Source organism: Convolutriloba macropyga, chromosome 3 (genome assembly GCF_964194025.1).
Source record: "Convolutriloba macropyga chromosome 3, txConMacr16.3, whole genome shotgun sequence".
NCBI classification, from domain to species: Eukaryota; Metazoa; Xenacoelomorpha; order Acoela; family Convolutidae; genus Convolutriloba; species Convolutriloba macropyga.
In genome coordinates, this window is record NC_134470.1 from 81,029,719 (window position 1) to 81,046,460 (window position 16,742).

General features: G+C 35.2%; 2 protein-coding genes across 2 annotated transcripts; both read right to left on the minus strand.

Moving 5' to 3' along the window:
- Positions 1 to 368: 368 nt before the first annotated feature.
- LOC142337330 (putative prefoldin subunit 4) lies at positions 369 to 1,715 on the minus strand. The gene is made up of 2 exons (XM_075386539.1): positions 1,494 to 1,715; positions 369 to 800 (listed from the first exon to the last, which is right to left on the minus strand). The coding sequence occupies exons 1-2, from the start codon at positions 1,680 to 1,682 to the stop codon at positions 561 to 563; spliced, it is 429 nt and encodes a 142-aa protein (XP_075242654.1). The 5' UTR covers positions 1,683 to 1,715; the 3' UTR covers positions 369 to 560.
- Positions 1,716 to 4,981: 3,266 nt separating this feature from the next.
- LOC142337331 (uncharacterized) lies at positions 4,982 to 16,002 on the minus strand. Its single transcript, XM_075386540.1, has 3 exons — positions 15,720 to 16,002; positions 10,020 to 10,223; positions 4,982 to 5,853 (listed from the first exon to the last, which is right to left on the minus strand). The coding sequence occupies exons 1-3, from the start codon at positions 15,919 to 15,921 to the stop codon at positions 5,375 to 5,377; spliced, it is 885 nt and encodes a 294-aa protein (XP_075242655.1). The 5' UTR covers positions 15,922 to 16,002; the 3' UTR covers positions 4,982 to 5,374.
- Between the last annotated feature and the right edge of the window lie 740 nt (positions 16,003 to 16,742).

Here is a 16,742-nt window from a genome sequence, read left to right on the forward strand (position 1 = left end):
ACATGTCAAAAAAAATCTCCAGGAGAGACAGCATTATAACTCCTTAGAAATTTCGTCAAATAAAGTGCGTTTTAAACTGACATAAATGAATATTTTCAATTACAGTTCTATACCTCCATGTGAAGCTAGGAAAATATGAAACCCGATAACCGTCAAATTCATCAAAAAACCGGTTGATAACCTATCTGATCACTAGCTGACTTTGAGAGCGGTTAATCAAACAATGCCCAAAAATTTCTGCGAAAAGTTACATTCTGAACGACAGCCAATAATAATTGCTACGAGAGCAATTAAATAGTGTTTATCAAATCAAAGCCCTCATATAAAAAAGCTTTTCAGCATCCTTTAAAAAATTTGCAACTAAAAAGCGAGACTAGAATTGTATATTTGCTCAATTTTCAATTTCAGTTCAAAACAGAAGGCATATATAATAAAATTTCATCAATTTTCAATTTTATCACCGTCGAACTTCGGAAACTTCTATTGCGTCATCTCCCATTAAGGCCAGGGTTATCTCATTTTCAGACCCATATTCACTTAATTAGCCAATATCAGGTGAATTATTCAGTGTCAGGGTCTAGATTGATTTGGTCTCCAAATTTAGAATACAATTCTGCCTTCAATTTTGACATCTCATCTTCTAACTTTGCCTTATCTTCTAATCTTTCTGATTTTTCCTTTTCCAGTGTTTCCTTGTCTGATTGGAGTCTATCAGTTGCTTCTGAGAAGGAGAAGTTGAAGAACACGTCACCTACTCTGTATGGAATCGAGTCTCCCTCCTCGCTTGTCAATTCCAATTCCTAAAACATGTTATTCCAATTTCAAAATTATTTCGTAATTGAACACGAATTTGATAATTCTGCGATCTAAATGAGCGATCGAGGATAGTTCAACAGATCGAGGAAAGCAGGTAGTTAATGATGTTTCGAAAAATTTCAAAATAGACCCCGAATGAAGCAGACTTATAAAAGCACCGTCCAAAATGATACAAAATGAAAAAAATGACTGTAGATCACGGTAATACAAGTCTGTCTACATTTTATGCGTTAATGAAAATTTCTCGACAGAGACTAAACAATCTCAAATTCTGCAACAAATCGCAGCTTAAGCTAAAAAAAAGTTTGATGTCAGGACATTTTACCCAATTCCATTAAACCCAATGTCATTATATCCAATACACATTGCTGTTTTCGTTCCATAATTCGACTACAAATTAGTAGCCGCTATTACACGTATGTTTTAACACACGTTATGGCCATAGCCATGCCTAAACGGCCCGTAGGACTTGATCTGAAACTATCACAACAGAGCACGGGATTAAATTATCCACTTGAGTACGTTAGCCACGGCTAATTTGTATTCGGATTATTGAACAAAAATATCAAACTGCATTGGGTAAATTGTCATGGAAACTAAAAAAAAAACAATTGTCATTTTACAAAACTGCTTCAAAAACGATACTTCTCCAGCTGGGCCTATTATAATATACCTACCTCAATTGACGTGGCAGCTTCTTGGAAATTCTCTAACTGTCTCTCCTTGTCAGTGACGTCACTGCTTATATCCATGTGACGCGTGTTCAATCTGGCAAACCTATTGATCTTGTCCTGGTCTTCTTGCGTAACCGTAGTAGTGGCTGCTGGTTTCTTTCCGCTACTGGGAGATGGTTGACCAGAAGACATAACTTCAAACTGAAATTCAGCACCTTATTCAATAACAAAGCTCTTTAATGGAGTCACTGTACAACTCCTGTGGAGTCACTGTACATTTTTCTTTTGTGTATTGTTGACCTTCTACTGAATTAGAAAATTAAATTTAAAATTAATTATATGCACTCAATTATATGTGCTGGGGGGGGGGGGGGGCAAGTTTTAAAGATTAAGAACCACCACTCCACATTCTGAAATTGTCTTTCCCTTCTTAGAGTCTAGTGAGCCGAGAGGCTCTAGGAGAAGATAATGCCCTGCGGGCGTTACATATTTATTCCGTTTTGAGGACGAAAAATCAAATGGTTCAGATGAAAAATTGGTCAAGCGAAAAACCGGATAAAAAGACCACAGGACTAATATAATTGCTACAAACTTCGTTTCAGAGCAATTAGAAACAGAATAACGTCGACGAATCGCTCTCGAACGGCTGGCAAGGCAAACAATTCAGAAAGGGCATAGGTTAGAGGAACTTTTAAGAAGCAAAAACTTCTGACTAGGGATGGTTCGAACCCGCGACCCCCCGGATGCTCACAATTGAAATCAATTTTAAACAAAAAATTTTGCCAACAAAAACAAGAGTACAATAATTGCTTCAGACTTCGTTCGAGAGCAAATAATTAACAAAACCTAACAGTCAAGTTAGTTTAATAACTGTAATCCTCACTTAGAACTAGATAAAGTCATCTGAAAAGATCTCATAATTTGAGAGCACATGAACTTCGTAACACGTGTACTTATGTCTCGTTGAAACGCGCAATTTATTTTGTCAAAAACATTTGCGGACAATAAATAATGAAGTTCAATAATGAAGTTCAATAAGTAATTTCTTCAACAAACAAACATGACCCACTAACGTTGGACAAATTCCGCTTAAACAGCTGCGCGTGACTGTCTTTGATTGAGCTAACAACAGCCAAGGTAGGCCAGTTTCTCCAGGCATGCGCAAAGAAAACAGATAGCGGTGAGGTTAAAAAAATACAGGAGATCCAAACCAACAAATTTTTCAAGCAGAACATGGAAAAATGCCAACTTAACAGTTTCGGTGAACAGTGCACTTAGAGGTTAACAAAGCTCCAAGAAAACAGCAGAGCAACAGTGCTCTCGGGCTGCACCCGTTCATCACATTTTAGAGGACAACAAGGAGGCTCGGTAATGTGCGTACGCACATAAGGTTCCGACCCCGCTCATCCACATTCTTGAGTTAATTGGCTACCAAATGATGAAGAGGTAGAAATCTTTAAAAAACATACATATCGTTCCATAAACAACCAATGGATTACGATAATGCCACCTTAGAGGGCCGATGAACAATGTTGATAATTTGACAAAGAGAAAGGACAATAATGAATATCAAACAATAAACATTATTTACGACCAAAACAAGATGTCTATAAAAAATAAAATCATAACAAAATCAAACTCGCATAAAAAACCTAATCGAAACAATTTAACCTATACTTCATTAGAAAAGATATGAGACTTGTTCTAAATGCTACTGGTTAAAAGGTCGACAAAAAAGAGCAAAGAGGTGAAAAGTTCAAACATACATTTGCATTTTTGAAAACAATTAGGGTTACCGTTATTAAAGTCAGTAGATATCAATCTGAAAAATCTCAAAAATTTTATGAAATCTCGTAGTAACAGTAGTAACAAAGCCGAGAAACGAATGTTCGAAGCTAAAGCCGTTAGGGAGATCAAATTATAGTTCACTAGAAACGGGTAGTGAACTGTGTTTACAGAGACTGAGCTACAAACCGAAGAACTTTAAAAAATGACAAAGCTCAGAAACCCAAACTTGTTTTTCAAAACAAATATTTCCAAAGTTATAACAAAATTAAAATCTCAACAAACAGCGCTGGCTTAAGTTTCAATAACTCAGGAAGCCAAATTGGCTTGTTAATAATGAGACTAAGTCACGACCACACCAAATAGCAACAAATAATTACAGAAGCCAAAACTTCAAACAGTCTTACGAGATCACACTGTTCAAGGCGCTACAATTATGATGATACCTGCAAGAACTGTAAATTGTCACTGTCTTTTCGTTTTATCATCAAAAAGCCTTCCTTATACGAGGACTACGTGGAGATGACAACAAAAAGAAACCCAAAATTGTAACAGTATAGAATTCTCAAAATATTTTGTGAAATTATTGGTCGAAGCAATAGATCACAACGCATAACCAAGCGCCAAAAATTGTTTGAATCAACAAAATAATTGAGACTTCTAATTAGTGGGATGGAGTTACTTTAAATCTCGATAACTCCCTACAAAAAGCGAAAATTGAAAAAAGTGTTTTTAATTCCATATTCTACGCTGGATGGGCTTTTTAATGATACCACTCACAACCCTCTACGATCATTATATCGATCGGCCAAAATTGTCTGAACAAAAAAACCCATTTGAGTATATTGTTCCTCCACCACTAAAGGGGGTCGGAACAAAAAGTCAAATCAGTGAAACGAAGAAACGATTAAGCAAAAATTTCGTAAGAGAACCAACAGACCCAGAGAAAAATTATAAACTTTGCTTGATCAAATTAAAACAAAAACTGAAAGCAAACACCAAATAAAAACAGCAAAACAAATTTCTGCAAAAAATTTAAAAAGGTTTAATCTAATCAAGGGAATCATTTAAAAAAAAATAAATCGTTAAAGGCCTTCTTTTAAAAAATCATTAGACGCCTTTAGGCAATTTTCTAGAAAAAAAATTTAGGAAGCTCAATTAGGACTCAAAAATTTATCCCCAGATTGTACTAATCCATTCCAGAGTAACAATTTGACCAGAACAACCTGTGCAAGAATCAAATTGTGGCTAATCCAACTATGGATACTCTTTTCAACGAGAAACAACGATGTAGTACTTTGTTTTCAATTTCTCACAGAGTCTAAATGAATAAACAAAACGCCCTAACTTGGGAATTGAAGCCGCAAAATTTGGATCTAGATAGGTTAGAAAATAACTCTAAGAATCTTTCAACAGCTCAAGCCCGGCCTCAGGTGCTCTCACCATCGGCTGAGCTTTAATTGCCTGAGGCTTCTCAGACCTGTACACAGAGAGCATTTAAATTCAGAATCTGATCGCGATCACGCAGATTGGAAAGTAGTGAAAAGAAAAGCTCCCTAAAATTAGTCTACCTCAACAGAATAATAGGCTCAAAAATACAGCTGCAAATTTTTGCGAGAAATTCAAAAATAGAAAATACAGATTCTTCGATTGTTTGTGGAAAATCCAGCAATGCTTCTGCGGCGATTTTTCTCAGCATCAAAAAATTTAGCATTGGATCTTTCAATTATTTTTAAATTAACATTTCCACAGTCTTGCTATACTTGCATATAATGACTCTTCTAACCAAAAATTTCTATCGCAGCATATATAACCTCAGAATAGCTTTTAAAGACATTAAAGCTTTTAAAAACCATACAACACTATTACAATAAGATTTTAAAATAGATCAAGCATGAAGAAGTTATAGAAATTTAGGCTGTCTTCACACCAGCTCTCACTATAAGCACAATAGTTCTGGACGAAATCACAAACAGAAGACGACCCATCATCTTTCACTTCCAAGGAACAGCTGAAACCACGCACCCTCCGACCTGCTTCATAACAACGTCCTGGGTTCTCATCAATTTGTCCAATTCATACCATCAATCACGACGTCGTTATCTTCTTCTTAGCTTGCTTCTAGGAGACTCCGTCTTGGCATCAGACAATGCTGCTCTCGATGAACTGCCTAAAAATCCACCAGCTGACCCAGAAACATTAGAAGCTGCGGCAGTTGAAGAGATGGAATCGTGCGTCCGTTTCTGTGAGACGGTTGCAGACGACAACGTTGGCGATGACGACGAAGAGGAACTGCCTAGACTGGGTTCCACAACAAATGCCCCATCGTCGCCTTTCGAGGATGACGTTGAAGACCTAGGAGTTGCATTACTTCCAGATGACCTGTTCCGGTTGCTGGTTCCTGCGCTGGTTGAAGTTGTTGACAGTTCATTTTCGCTTTTAGCATTTAAAGCGGCAGCCGCTGACTGTTCCTTAATAGCGTTCACTTTTTCGTAGAGCAATCGGGAGAAATCTGCCGTTTCTGGCAAGGCGAATTCGCGCACCTCATTCTCCTTGCATTGAAATGGCAAATTATCGCCTGAAACAATTATTAGTACAGTTATACGAAAACAACCCCTCCACAACACTGGCTGATGATTGACTTTTCCGTGATCCTCACAGCTTAAATGAAGCAAGTAAAGAGCGTGACCTTGACAAGCGAATTTCCGTAACAGCAATGATAAAACTGACAACAATGACGACAACAAATTTAGAACAAACAAGGCTGCCCGATAATGTGCGGTCGCACATGATGTTCCGACCCGACCTCATCTACATTTTTGACTTAATTGTCAACCAAATGAAGAAATAACAAAAATATATGTTTGAGTTTAAAACAATTGTTACACAACCCATCTATTAATTGAATTACATAATGCCATGCATTATTACAACGCCAATGAGATCAGAGCTTAGAGAGACTACGAGACAAAAAACAACCAAACAAAGCAAAAACGAAAATATCACGGCAAAAACTGAATATCTAACTTTAAAAGCACATAGTAACAACGTCAAAAAGCAGTCAGATAAAAACTTAACTAATCAAACTTAATTTCTCCTATTTATACAGCACATGGAAAGTTTCATTAATGAGACTAAGTTACAAGTCAACAAAGAGAACGATCAATGAGGCGAAATTCAAAAATTAATCAACATTTTTTAAACCAAGAAATTTCAAAAGTCTTAAAAATCATTAGCTTTTAACTTAATAATCCATGATAAATTACTAAGAAGTTACTACAAAACCAAATGGCCTTGTCTTTGGGTAGTTTAAGACTTAGAAACGAACCAAAGAAAAACTTAAAAAATTAGAAACGATTTGCGAAAACACAAACTATTGCTACCATTAAAATTATTAGCTATTATCTGAGTATTATGTATTCTTAATTCAATTCTTATTTCTACAAATTCAGCTGCAAGAATTATACTGAGCGATTAAATAAGTTTATTTGGGCCACCTTTGTAAACCATTGGGATCTGTTACCACGCAATTGTTCTGAAAAAAAAGAAGCGCAAAAAATGACCACTCAAAAAACGTTTATAAAAACGCATATTTTCCAACAAACAAAGCATCGGTCACAAATAATATCAGTAGATATATTGTTTCTTGGAATACAAGAAAGTGGATGTGACCTCTCATTGATGAAAATTAGTTACAATTTGACCAAAAGAACAACAAAAACTGAAAATGTTTGAAAATGTATATCCTAAACTTTAAGACTAAAGGCAAAAAACAGACTAACTGATTCGGATAACATCATTCATTCATTCCTCAATTACAAGCTTAAAAGACTTGTCAGCAATTTACGGCTACCTAAAGAACAAAAACAGGCAAAAACAGCAATTTCAAGAAAAAAAATTGAGCGAGAAAAGTGTCGAAGGCTTTAGAAAATGAACTTTTCACTAAAAACTTTTATATGTTCAATTAATTTTTTAACAGCAATGGCATTCCTCTTGTTTATCAATACAGTTTCAAAAAATCAAATATGAACAAATACATTAGAGCCATGAAATTTTTGAGAAAACTTGTAGTATCAACGCCATTAATTTCACTACCTTTCAACGGAATCCATTGGATACGCTAAATTATGCCTCCATGGGACAACAAGTTTGTTTGCTAATCATATTTGGTCAATAAGATCTAACAACAAGTTTTTGAAGATGAAAACAACAACAAAGACAGGCAACAACCAAAAATTCAATTGAAAAGCGCCAGAAGAAATTCTCGAAGCAATTTAAATCATAAGTTCTTCTCTGAAAACTTTATATATGATCCATTGAACGTCTTCCCTAAACCAATGAGAACCATCAGTATTAGGATAATGTGATAAGATTTCAAAAGGATCCAAAAAAAGAAAGTAACCGAAAGTTTAAAAAAAAATAAAAACTAGTGGAATTGAAGTTTTAAAACTAATAGGTAGAAGATGAAAACGCTTACCAGATTAATTTGGCTGCACTAGAAATAAAAATGGATCATGCAAGTACTAAGACTGACTAATAGTCCACGAAAAAAGTTAGGGATCGGTTAATGTTCAAAAAAAATTTCGAAAAACTTCTTTTCCAAACGTAACAGCCATTAAACACAAAAGCTTTTAACAGAGGCCAATAACTACGCTCAGAAATAAAACGATGACAGGAAAAAGATGTTTGACATGCATAGACAATCAATAAGAGATCACAATAAGTCTTAAGACTATGAAAACAACAACAACAGGCGAAAACCAAAATTCAGTAGAAAAGTGGGAGAAGAAAATTTTGAAGCCATTTAAACCATTAGTTTTTCTCTGAGAACTTTATCTGTGATCCTCTGAATGTCTTTTCCAAGCCAATGGGATTAGAATAATATTTGGATAATGTGTATAAAATTTGGTTAATGTGATAAGACTTCAAAAGTAACCAATAATACAAAAAAATCCAACTTTTTTTTTAATTTTGAATTCTTGTGTTATTGAAGTCATATAATCAATAGTTAGAAGATAAAACCGCCAACAAAATTTAAATTAGTTTCATTAGAAAGCAAGTGGGTTCTGTCAATACTGAGATTGACTAACAGTTCGCAAAAACTTAAAGATTGGTTAATGTTCAAAAAAAATTTTGAATTTTTTTTTTAATTCTTAACAGCCATTAAACTCAATAAATTTCAACGAAAGTCAATAAATACCCTCAAGTATGGTTCAAAAGGAGTATGTGGATGGATGTTTGCTATGCAAAAGTGATCAATAAGACATCACAACAAGTCGTATGACTATGAAAACAACAACAAAATCAGGCAAAAACCAAAAATTCAGTAGAGAAGTGCGAGAAGAAAAGGTCGAAGCGATTTGGAACCATAGGCTTTTCTCTGAGAAACTTATCTGTGATCCACTGAACGTCTTCTTTAAGCCAATAGGAGCGGTCAATTTCAGGATAATGTGATAAGATTTAAAAAGTAACCAATAATACGGAAATATTCAAAAAAAAATTTCAAAAACTTTTCGAAATCTTGTATCATTGAAGTCATATTACTAAAAGTTAGAAGATAAAACAACCAACTAGGACAAATTTGGTTACAGTAGGACGGAAGAGGCTGCTCTCATCACAGAAAATGACATAGTTCACGATAATAAACTTATGATTGGTTAATGTTCGAAAAAAATTTCGAAAAATTATTTTTAAATTCTTAAAGTCTTAACAGCCATTAGCTGTTCACTCAAAGCACTAGATATGCTCACTTAAATCTTATTACGGAACATATTGCACTGTTAGTCAATGAGTTCATGCCATAAGACTCCAAAAAATTAGTAAAACCTCAAAAAGAAATTCAAAATTTTATTTAAAATTACGAAAACTCAGAGTCGAATTTGAAAAAAAAACATGAGCAGTTCCTTGAAAACGATTTTATTGTTCTTTGGGCTTCATTTGACTGTAAAGGAAGTTTATCATTAACGGAACCTCGATATGAAAATTGACTTGTCTCTCGGTGACTTAAAAAAACAAAAAAAGCTAGAAAAGTTTTATAAAAAAAAGAGCTCTCAGATAGATTTCGAATTTTTTTGATTTTGAAGCTCCCTATGTGACCAGAACTAATCTTTTTTTTAGCCTATTTATCGTCTTTAGCCTATTAGGAACACGAAAGTGGTTCATTTTTTGGCAAGAAATTTAAGTTTGAAATACTATTTTTATAGAAAATATCTTAATTTGAAGAAAAATCACACTAAAAGTCATCAAATGAACCGTGTTCACATAAAACTTCAGTCCTAGATAACTCCTCGAAAAAAAACGAAAATCAAAATCTTTTTAATTTTGAATTCTACGCTGGACCAGCTTTTTAATGATACCACTCACATTTCTCTGCGTTGAATATATCGATCGGCCAAAATTGACTGAACAAAAAAACCCATTTGAGTATATAGCTCCTCCCCCCCCCCCACAAGTGGGGTCGGAACAATTAAGAACATTTTAAGGTAAAGGATAAATAGCAAAGTTGGGAGGTACACTCTAACAGCCATAAGCTGACGGACTTGATGTGTTCGACAATTTATCCTATTGAAGCATTAATCTTGCTCTAATAATTGCACAAAACCATTAACTGAAATTCACTGATTAGACGTTAAAATGCAACTCTGATCATCACTTTTAACAAACAGTAGATGCATATTAGAACGGAATTTTCTCTATTTAATGTTGATTTGTTCAATGCCAGGAGAGAAATAGTAAATCTCTTACTGATATGCGCCTCCACTTTGTTCACATTGTACAGCAAGTGGAAGAATGCCCACACCTCCTCGGGAGTGATATCTTGTTCACTCTCATCTATTCCACTACCCTCTGCTTCCTGCTCTTCATCTCCTCCGCCTTTCATGAGGTGCCGCATCCTTTCACAAATGGCCAATACCCGCCAGTGACGTAGGCACCCAACTGGTTTCAAACCTAAAACATAACCGAATAACGTCAGAAGAAACGCTCTCGAACGAGAGGCGGGGGTAATTAAAGAGTGGATGTAGCTTCGAATTTTTTATGGGTGCAAAAAATCTACCCCATATGGGTTTAAATCCGCGATCTCGTTTACGGCAGTCATACTCATTAAATACTAAGCTAGACAGGCTTTGGTGATCCGCCGCTTAGAATCAGTAACAAACAATTTCGTAATGTGAGCAATCGAGGTCACACAAAATTGAAAAGTGAAGCGGGAAACAGTCACGCTGAAGCAAAGAATGTTCTAGAACAAAAGTTTAAATTTTGCATAAAAAGACCGACACGTTTACAATAATTACTTCAAACTTCGTTCGAGAGCAATAAACAAGCACAGTCAACAGGTTTTGCTGGATCTAATAACCCTGTCACTCGCCCATACGTCACTCTGGTCATGTAGATATGCTCAAGTGTTGGAGCAAACGTCTCATAGAGACAAACTATTTTCGATGACCAGACATTATGATATTTAGATTTCAGATCTTTTCCTTTTGTGCCACCCCAGGTTAGTGGATGAATATTATTTGCAACCCCTGACGCACGTGCCATATTTTTACAAGGATTTACTATGTAATGACACAAGCTCTGTAACTGGGGGTACTAGTCTAACTGTGTCATTACATAGCAAATCCTTGTAAAAATATGGCACGTACGTTTGTTATGCACCCCCAGTTACGTGTCATTACATAGTAAATCCTTGTAAAAATATGGCACGTACGTTTGTTATGCACCCCCAGTTACGTGTCATTACATAGTAAATCCTTGTAAAAATATGGCACGTACGTTTGTTATGCACCCCCAGTTACGTGTCATTACATAGTAAATCCTTGTAAAAATATGGCACGTACGTTTGTTATGCACCCCCAGTTACGTGTCATTACATAGTAAATCCTTGTAAAAATATGGCACGTACGTTTGTTATGCACCCCCAGTTACGTGTCATTACATAGTAAATCCTTGTAAAAATATGGCACGTGCGTTTGTTATGTACTCCCAGTTACCCCCAGAAAGTCTGATCACCGCAAATTGACTACTTTATCTTTCAGAATCTAGTTCCTCGCTCCTCTGAGCATTTTTACACGACCAGTGAAACTATGAAAAAAAAAATCAAAGACACGAGCCCATTTCAGAACTCATGCCAAAGTTGAATTAAATAATGAGAGATCTACTTAAAAGCGGTAGCCCAACGAAGATAACTGTTGGTAAATTAGTCATATATACACTCTACATTGGGTGGGATGTCTAACTAAAAACGTTCCTAACAAACACAATATCATTTAAAGAGAAAAATAGTAAAAATTCAAAAACATGAATCAAGATTTTTGTACATCAATTTTTACCAATTTCCGGTTGGTCTGAAAAAAAAGGAGATTCAATTTTTTGTGAAATACATCAACAATCAGCAAAGACAGGCAACGAGATCAGGACCTTCGATTTCAACCCGCAACGGAAAATTTTACGTTAAAAAATAAATCATTAGTTCATTCAAAGCCTATGGCATTCAGTACATTAATTTAATTAATTGGACACTTCAATATGGTTTAGGTACTAATTTGTTCAATTCTTATACATCTATATAAAAAATACTTTACATAATGACAAAACATAGAAAAAACAGGCAACTAAAATCGAATATTCCTCAAAAAGATGGAAAACATCTTTATAACCTATATCTGGTTACTGCGTACACAAAATAAACATGCCCGGCAGATTGTCAAAAATAGCCACCATTGATTCCCGGAACCGTAATTAAGAACCAAAAATGAAAAACAAAAAGGGTTGACTAACAAAATTTTTTCCAAAGTGCATGATATCTTAATTACATTTTGTAGTTAGTCAAAAAAAATAGTTCTAGAAAAGCAAAAAAATAAGAGCGCTATAATAGCCGACTGAGGAGATACAGGCAGCTATTAATGAAACTGATCGAAGAAAAAGGATGATTTCTCTTTGAGAATTTCTCTTCTTTCTCAGATATTATATTAGAATTAAAAACTGTTTAAAACTTATTGCTGCTTCTTTTAGCTGCTGTCAAAAAACATTCAATTAGAGTGACTTTTTCAGTTGACCTTCTCTCCCTGAATTAAAAGGTCATTTTGATACACAGGTAAGTCATTTTGATTAAGAGATTGAGGTAAGTTACGTGCATCCGAAAACCGGGAATGGCCAGGGAAGAAATTCAGTCAAAGTTGCATGAAAGAGTGAAAAAGCAGATGAGGTTATGGTGTTTTCATAGGGTCAAAAATTTTTCAGAACAATTAAAGGGCTGGATAAGTCTCGTAATACAATTCTCATTCACTACACCAAAAAAGTAAACAGTATTTTTTACAGTAATTGATTCATCAAAGCTTTTAGAAACACCCCAGGCAAGAAAAATATGCTCGCTTAGCCTAATTTTTTTGCACCCTTTTTGATCTTTCAAAAGAAAGCTCAAATGAAAAACCACCCCCTCTTTTCTCCGCTTTACAAATTCGTCCACTAAAGAAACAAAATTGAGCTTCATCAACTCCCTTAATTTCTTGTTTTTGGCTTGCTCACAAAACAGCCGGAAGAAACGACTTCGTGCGTAAATGACTCGAAGAGACGCCTCTGCCAAAAAACAAGCCTTTGTGGAATCCACTATATGCTTCAAGAAATCAAGAAATATTAAAAAAGCAATTTAAAGCCAATTAATAAAATAATTAGCATCAAAAACCAACTGATTTTAACAAACAGAAAAAATAAATGTGCCTCAAAAAAGAAATTAAATAAATGTGCCTCAAAAAATAAATAAATTCCTCAAAAAATAAATGTGCACATAGAAACCACAACTTTTATTGAATCTAATCGAGATCACAAACCGATCACGCAACAAAGAAAGTCACAATAGGGTCACCAACCTATCGATTTTATTTTAAAGAAATCGAAAAACCGAAAAATTTACTGAAAATGTTCAAATTCTCGTTTTTTTCCGTCAAATTTTAACAATATGATTTTCTAACAATTGACGTCTTCTTAATCCCAAATGAATGCAATGAAACAAAACAATGGCAAAAAATTGCCGAAGTAGCTTAAAACCCATCCACTTCTAGCACCAGTTTCCAATTTCTTTCAACACTCCAACCAATCGAAATTATTTTACGCGTTTCATTTTCTTCTTCAAATTCGCTCCAATAAAACTGATTTAAAAAGACTTCACCAATACTCATCTTCGAATCTTAAAAAAAGAAAATCATCGGGCATTTTCTTGTTTTCGAGTCGTAAAAAAGACAGCGCACACATTCAATTAAATAACTTTGAATATTAGAAAAAAACTAAGAGAAGGTCAATATTATCCCCAGCTATCCTTTTACGGTTATCAAAAAAGAACGAATACTGCTACGATGAAAACATAGCCGGCAGATTGCCGGAAATTAGCCGCCGTTGACGTGCTTGATGCACATCGGGATTGAAACGGAAAAAGAAAACGAAGAGACAAATTGACTGAATTTTTCCCCTTTTTTCAGTGTCAAAGAGTATTATAAAATGGTATACAGTTTCAGTTAGATTATAAAGACATACTTAATTCAGCTTCTAAACTGAAAACTAATCAGTTTAATACCGATAGCAGTTAGTAAACACTCTAATGAACTTCGATAAACTAATTCTAAATGACTTAATAACCGGGCTTTATCGGTTTATACCGTCTCTTTTGATTTTGCTCTTCTGACTTTGAACGTATTCACTAATACTCTAAATCAATGCATGAACGAAAATCCATTCAGTTGAAACAGTGAGTGAAGTAAGTCAGAAGTCAAACGTGAAAATCGTCAGAAGTCAAACTTATGTAAAACGAAAACGTGATCAAAAGGTAAAGCGAATTTAAAAAACAAAGCATGACAATTCCTGACGCACAATTCAAAGAATTTTCATTGACTAAACAAAAAACGACCTAGAACGGACTATGAGTGAATTGGGAAAACCATTTCTAAAAAAATCAGACCAAAAACTAAAAACATAGCCGGCAGATTGTGGGAATAGCTGCGAAAGAATAGACTTGCGTGCCGTATAATAAAGATAGAAACCGATAAAGATATAAGTTGAAAAAAGTTTTCGACGCCGCTCAAAAAACTGTAAAAAGATTCAGAGATAAATTAATAAAGCTTGTTTAAACTCTTTGCTCAGAAGCCTTTTCACTGTGGACCTTTATTACACAAGAGTTCCGTTGACCTTAAACCAAATCAAAAATTTAAGTTTTAAAAAGCAAAAATAATTATAATGAGTGAGGTAAGTCACTTATGATCAAGATCAAAACAAGCAAATAAGCTACAAACTTTTTTCTAGAGAGTGAGAAATGACGTTAAGCGCGGAATTGCCGTTGGTGAGAAGAAGAAGTCATTGAAAAGATTTTAGAAAAAAAACAAAAAATCCATGTCAAAATACCACTTGTGAACAAAAAACCAATAGCCAGAAATGAAAATTTGGTTAAAAAACTAGGCCTAGAATGAACTATGAATGGATTGGGAAAACGATTTAGAGCAAAACCCGATCCAAAAAATCGAAAAATACAGTAAAAATCAAGCTAAAATTTCCGCATGTGAACAAAAAAACTAGCAAGAAAGCGAAATTTTGTTCAAACTTCGGTTTCTCATTCTACTTTAAAATTAGAGCAAAAATTTCACGCCGCAAAACCACTCGCTTTTTCGCTCCACTTCCTGTTTCGGCGTGACCAAAACCACTAGTCCAATTTGACTTGATGCGTGAAATCTTGATGTCTGAACAGATCTTAAAAAAACATAGCAGGACAAGTCCTGACGCACAATTAAAAGAATTTTTATTGATCAAACAAAAAAACTAGACCTAAAACAGACTATGAGTGAATTGGGAGCACCATTTAGAAAAAATGAGAAAACAATAAAAAAAAACAAAAATCAAAATGAAATTCCCATAAGTGAACAAAAAAACCACTAACGAAATGGAAATTTGGTTCAAACAAACAAAACTAGGCCTAGAACGAACTATGAATGGATTGAGAAAACGATTTAGAAAAAAATCGGATCCAAAGAATCGAAAAAACATTGAAAAAAAGCAAAACAGTAGTGAATTTGCGCATGTGAACAAAAACCACTAGCGAGAATGCGAATTCTTGTTCAAACACCGTTTTCTCACTCTACTGTAAAATTAGTAGAGTGAAAAAATTTCACCCCACAAAAACACTTGCTTTTTCGCTCAACTTCCTGTTTCGGCGTGACCAAAATCACGACTCCAATTTGACTCCAAAAATCATGAAAATATGTCAACAGATATTTAAAAAAAGACAGCGCCCCAATACAATTCGAATTCTTTGAATTGTGAAAAAAAGGAGAGCGCCTAAATAATAGCCGTTGAGAGGCTGACGGCGGCTATTAAACATTTAGCTAACGTTCGAAACGAGCAATAAGTTAGCTGCCTGTTCTCTAATTTTACAAGCAACAATGAAGTTTGGTCTCAAAAGCATACCTGTCATGCTCAGAAGAAGGAACATTTGTCGTCTGAGGGGCCAATTGGCAATGTTGGGTGGCAAATTTGATGAAGTGTGAACAGCACACACCCCATTAGAATCGTGAACGGAAGAGGCCGGAATGGGTTTGAAACGGTAGCCACTTGATAACTGCACTAAAGAATCACTTGACTGTCTTTCTATACGCCCACCACTGGTCATATTGTGACAATGAAACTTTTAAAGCCGGCTGTCAAAATAGCTTACATCTCCCATAATGATCTGAAAACCACCATTTTCAGGCATCAAACATGAGAAATAACGTATGCTAAATATCTAATCACGCAAATGACCCACAAACTCTAGAAAGAGCTAGAAAGAGTGAAAAATGCCTTCAAGCCTGCAAGTGTGAGAGGGAGAATTTAAAAAAAATCCTTTTAGCTATTTTATGTCTAAAATTGTAAAATAGGTGTAGACAGAAAATAAACACTACCGGCTAACGTCGGGCGAAAAGCTTTCAAACAACTGGTGAGCAGTTGGCTTCGGTAGTAGCCAGCTGGGGCTCAGGGATGCTAGCATTGGGAAGGGGAGCAGAGTGGAGGGCTGGACGACAGAGGAAATCGCCAGGTGGAGGAGGGTGGACGGGGTGACTGCAGGGGGTCAAACATTTACGAGTAAGAACGAGCCTTCACACCACGAAATTCTACTCAAACAGTTTTGATGAACCGCATGAGTCCAGTAAGCCGAAAGAGAACTTAATGACCTCCGGACTGTATTCGTTTATCCCGTTTTTGAGGACGAAAAGTAAAAACGGCGAAACAAAAATTTGTCAAGCAGCAACTCGCATTTAGAAAGACCACAGGTCTAAGATAAATGCTACAAGCTTCTTCTGAGAGCAATCAAAAAGCAGGTCAAATCTTGATTTACAAAGAAACCGATAAAAACTCGAAAAATCAATGAAAAATATTCTATTTGCCACACGAACAACAAATCATCATGGAGAAGGCATTCAGTTGTTCAAACACTATTTGCTCACTCTACTT

Excerpts from the sequence above, each read along its gene's own strand:
- LOC142337330 (XM_075386539.1), bottom strand. The coding sequence starts at position 1,682 with ATGTCTTCTGGTCAACCATCTCCCAGTAGCGGAAAGAAACCAGCAGCC. Across the intron at positions 801-1,493 it reads AAGCTGCCACGTCAATTGAG|GAATTGGAATTGACAAGCGA; the intron begins GTAGGTATATTA and ends AACATGTTTTAG.
- LOC142337331 (XM_075386540.1), bottom strand. The coding sequence starts at position 15,921 with ATGACCAGTGGTGGGCGTATAGAAAGACAGTCAAGTGATTCTTTAGTG. Across the intron at positions 10,224-15,719 it reads CCTTCTTCTGAGCATGACAG|GTTTGAAACCAGTTGGGTGC; the intron begins GTATGCTTTTGA and ends GTTATGTTTTAG. Across the intron at positions 5,854-10,019 it reads CAAAGTGGAGGCGCATATCA|GCGATAATTTGCCATTTCAA; the intron begins GTAAGAGATTTA and ends TAATTGTTTCAG.